The sequence below is a fragment of the Lipotes vexillifer genome, unplaced genomic scaffold (genome assembly GCF_000442215.2).
Source record: "Lipotes vexillifer unplaced genomic scaffold, Lipotes_vexillifer_v1.1 scaffold71, whole genome shotgun sequence".
NCBI classification, from domain to species: domain Eukaryota; kingdom Metazoa; phylum Chordata; class Mammalia; order Artiodactyla; family Lipotidae; genus Lipotes; species Lipotes vexillifer.
The window spans coordinates 8,241,691-8,246,076 of NW_006793703.1; the positions used below are offsets into that span (position 1 = coordinate 8,241,691).

Here is a 4,386-nt window from a genome sequence, read left to right on the forward strand (position 1 = left end):
GGGGGGGGGGTCTTCTGGTGAGATATCCTAAGGGATTGAAATTGGGGATTTCCAGAAGTTTATCTTTGGAATTTTTTTTAGGAATGGTAGCTAGTGCTAGGTAGTCAAGGCCAGAGGAGTCTACATGGGAGGGATTGTAGGTCCACAGTGGTATCAAGTTCAAGGTCTGGGAAGGACAAGGGAGGAAGGATAGAATAATGAAGATGGGTAGACTTGGGGTTCCCATGTTGGTCAAAGCCATGAGTAAGTTGCAGCTTACATTGCTAGCTGCCCTACACTACCCACTACATGTTTGTCTCCCCTCCCCACTGATATTTCTTCCACCACCCACACCACCAACCAAAGAACCCTCTTGTCTATTCCAGATCTATCATTTTCCCTAGGTATCTCATCGAGATCTGCCACTAGGGCTCGGGCAGGGTTGTAGGTACACCGTATGCCTGCCTCGTACCTATACTGAATTTTAAAAGCTCTTCTGTACACACCCTGTCCTCACCCAGGTCCCTTGATCTTCTGGTGGTTGTCACACGTAATGTGCCCTGCAACTGAATTCATGACTGCAGTGTGCTGATGGGCAAAGGCTAGAAGAGAACCCCAAGGCTTTTCCTTCATTTTCATCATAAAACATGAGTAGAAGCAGAGACTTTTGAAGCCTAAGATACCTGACTTTTTTTTTTTTTTCCTCCTGTACTGAGGGAACCCAGGGTTTGGATAGACCCACCATGTAGGAGAGAAGGCATCAGGTGGACCCACAATCCCATGTTAACTCCCCTCAACTTCTGAGACGATAAGAAAAATAAGTTTGAGGGTACTTAGAACGAACAAGTCAGAGTCCTTGAAATGAGAGCTAGTTGGGAAATTAAGTCTGATGGTATCACATGAACAGAGCCAATCCTGCCATAGGGGATCAGGCTGAAGGGTCGGTCTCTGGCCATCCTGAAAATGTGTCTCTTGAGGGGCTGGGGAACAAGTACCTGCTAGGAAACGTGCCTCCTTCTCGCCATCGCTGAGGTCGGAGTAGGCGTCTGTATCCCTGCGCACGGCCTCGTGGCTGTGTTGCGGCTGAATGGCTGGTGCCTTCCCCCAGCCCTGCCACTCAATCATGTGAGCCACCCGGCCCTGCCCCATGGCTGTGGGCTTTGTCACATGGTCCTTCATGCTTCGTGAAATCCCTAAGGGGCCAGACATTCCCCAGGTGCTCCAGAACATCACACAATACCCGCACCAGATCTGCCCCGCCCCCGACCCCGCCATCACCCCCACCCTAGTCCCGTGGGACTCCATCCCATGAAGGGGGCAGGTATGCCCTAAGACTCTGTCTATGAGGGGCAGCCTGGAGGATGGGAGAGGCTTGACAGAAAGGGCAAATAGGTCCGGGGTCTGGGGATGAGGGTCTTCTTCAGGCCTGAAGGGGCAGGGAGACTGAAAGCATGAGCCCCTAGGGATTCTCCCGTCTGCACGCATCCCCAGGTCGGAGTCTCACCTGACAACGATGACTTGGCCAGGGCCCCAATGCCATAGGCGTTAGAGTTTCGCTTCAGCTTCGGAAGAATGGAAGTGGTGTCCTCCATGGAGAGCTGGGATAGGGAATGTGGGACGAGGGGCAGAGGAATAAGAGGATATGAGGTGCTTTATATGTGGAGGACAGTCCACGGTTTCCAGGAGTAAGGGTATGAGCTAGGGCGGGTGATCAGGCTACCATTATACCCGGGGGGGGGGCTACCATTATACCCGGGGGGGGGTGGGGGGGGGTGGGTGGTGGTGGTCCCTAGGAGGCCTATCCCCCAACCACCCTGGAGAGTTTGGGGGTGGCTAAAGAATGTGAGGGCTCCCAGTGCCCGCTGGAGGAAGGGGGCGCTGTGTCCTATGGCAGCAGGTGGGAGAGGCCAAGGAAGAGGAGGTAGGGTGGGTTGCAGAGGCCTGGGGGGAGCTGCACTCACATTGATGCCATCCCAGGAGAAGTCAGTCCGGGTTTGCTGTGAGGAAAGAGGAGAGGGAGTGGGTACCCGGGGCACTTCCTCAGAGGGGCTTCCAGAAGAGTGTGAGGTAGAGGGGGCTTTCCTGAGATTAACACAGGGAATTGGGATCTCCGCGTGGAGCATTTGGCTTGTGTTTGAGGAAAGGAGGAGAAATGTTCTGTGAGAGCGTCAGTCTGAAGGTATGTTTGGGAGGTTGTCCTGGAATTTAGGAAGGTGGCTGAAGGACTAGGCTTATGCATGGTGGTTCTGGGGGTGTTTTCGAGGTCCTCTGGGAGGGGGGCTGAGCACGGAGGGCCTCACCTCAGTGGATGGCCGGTGGAGGCTGCTCCCGTGCAGCGAGCTGGTGCTGTCCATGTGGATTTGGTCCACATCCTTCAAGCCCTTCCAGTCCACGGCAATCACTTCGTTTCCTGAGATGGACAGATGGTTAGTTGCTTCCCTTTCAGCTCCCTATGCCCACTCCGAAGGCCCGTCCTTCTTTTTCTTCAGAACGCTGAGGCCACAGATGCGGGCCAGGCTCTCCAGACCCCTCCCTGCCTTCCCGCTACCACTCCCTCTTCTGATTGCCTATTTTCTTTTACATCCCCACTCACCCCAAATTTTTGTTAGGAGAGATCATAATGCTGAGCTCAATCAAGAATAGCACACTCGGAAAAAGTGTTCTATGGCCTCATTCGTTGTTGTTTAAATGGAAGGGTCAGTGGCTGGGTTTTAGAAGGAAAACAGGTCTCCATGCTATCCTGAGGAATCTCTGAGGGTTTCCGTATGGGAGTGCATGGGAGCTGTGCTTTTTCCTTTATTATGTTCCTACAAATAAGGGCAGACGTTTTCCAGGGGCAAGCTTCCCTAAGTGTTGGCCTTATTATTTGTGAGGTGCAAGGATTGCATCTTCCCTAGTGGACGCTCCAGAGGAGTTGGTGGATTTGTCTGACAGGAAGGAGGTTTGGTGGGCATAGAGGCAAGAGCTGGGTGTGTACGCCTAGAAGCAATGAAAGCAGAGAAAGCAAAGAGTGAGATGGAATCATTTTACTTGACCCTTGGGAGACAAGTGATGGATTAAAGGGGAGGGAAGGGGGACAGCAGGAGAAGAGCAGGGCACTTTTTAAAATAGGAGCTAAAAGAATAGGAATTCGAGTCAGAGAGAAGACAAAAGACAATGGGAGACGGCGGACAGGGTTTGAGGGCTGCCTGGCAAACTGGAGGACCTAGGAAGATGGTAATTCTGCAGCCGAGGCCACAGCTCCTCATAAAGGGAGGCTGCTGCCTTCAGGGGTGGGTATGCCAACCGGGAGCCTTGGGGAAGAATCACTTGGGTGGTAGACCCAAGTGAATCACCTGACCTTATAGATCTTTTCTACACATAGAGTTTTTTGACTCTGAATTTAGCATTAGGCGTCCACTCTTGAGGAGGGGTGAATTGAATGGGGTCTTGGGCACCAGGAGGCATTCGGCGGCATGCAACAACATAGCTGCCGCAAGAGGAAGGGATTGTGCTTGACAGGTCTGAGAGAGGTGAGGCCCCTCCAAAGTGGGCACACTCTCCCTTGGGGCTACAGGGGAATGGTGAGACGGGTCAGACCAGTGGCTGGGAGGGAAGAGGAAAGATGGACATCCGGGCGGACAGAGCAGGAATGGGGCAGGCAGAGGACAACCTCTGAGGGGAAGGGAGATGGCGAGGGCAGAGTGGGAGAGAGGGGTGAGGGGGGGTGGCCTCTGTAGAAGAGGGAGAGCTGAGTCAGAGCCGTGGGGGGGCAGGGGGGGGGAGGGAAAGAACCCAGAGAAGAGGTGAAAGCAGAGGAGGAAGTGGGGGTATCCATGGAAATAAATCGGGTCTCAGAGAAATCAGGCTTCCGGAGAGTGAGTTTGTTTGTGATAATAATACGAATTATTCTCTCAGCCTGAGGTCACTGGGGCTTGTAGGCGGGAGAAATTGGGAGTCGGAATGGGAAAAATTGGGGGTTTGGGGAGAGGGTTGAATCAATCTGCTGAGCTGTGAGAGCGGAGTGGGTGCACGGGGTGCAGGAGAAGGCACTGGGTAGCGAGGCAAATGCAGAGGGGAGAATTCCGAGGCGCCTCTCTCCCTTCCCCCGGTCAAAGGTAAATAAAGAGCTGGCCCCGCCCCGCCAGCCCCCGCCGACAGGTGCAGCCAGGTCCCCGGGTTCCCTCGCTCGGCCAGCCCCACCCTCCTGGGAGCGCGCTCGCGACCCCTCTCCAGCCCTCGAACCCCCGGCCTTCCCCCGGCGTCCCCGGCTCTTCCACCCCAACCCGGCCCGGCCCCATTGCCTCCGGCCGTGGAACCCATTCCCCTCCCCGAGGCACCAGGCTCACCCCGCCCCCGCCCCGGAGGGAAGATGCACGTGAACAAAGCAAATCGGGGGAGGCAGAAACGCCCGAAAAGGGCAACGGA

At 54.9% G+C, this 4,386-nt stretch overlaps 2 protein-coding genes across 3 annotated transcripts in view; one reads left to right on the forward strand and one right to left on the reverse strand.

Annotated features, from left to right (window-relative positions):
• The window catches only part of FAM131B (family with sequence similarity 131 member B), a 7,355-nt gene that overhangs the window by 2,291 nt on the left and 678 nt on the right, over positions 1–4,386 (reverse strand). Inside the window, exons 1-5 of one of the 2 annotated variants that reach the window (XM_007466650.1) lie at positions 4,337–4,362; positions 2,280–2,389; positions 1,941–1,976; positions 1,484–1,577; positions 975–1,172 (exon numbers count right to left, since the gene is read on the reverse strand). In XM_007466650.1, coding sequence (XP_007466712.1) covers positions 975–1,172; positions 1,484–1,577; positions 1,941–1,976; positions 2,280–2,333 — 382 coding nt within the window. In that variant the 5' untranslated portion in view covers positions 2,334–2,389; positions 4,337–4,362. Of the gene's footprint in view, positions 1–974; positions 1,173–1,483; positions 1,578–1,940; positions 1,977–2,279; positions 2,390–4,336; positions 4,363–4,386 lie in introns of those variants that run through there. The other variant, XM_007466649.1, reaches the window with a different exon arrangement.
• Positions 4,041–4,386, forward strand: part of ZYX (zyxin) — a 26,619-nt gene continuing 26,273 nt past the window's right edge. The window contains exon 1 of the mRNA XM_007466648.1: positions 4,041–4,076. The gene's annotated coding sequence lies outside the window, so the exon portion shown is untranslated. The remainder of the gene's footprint in view (positions 4,077–4,386) is intronic.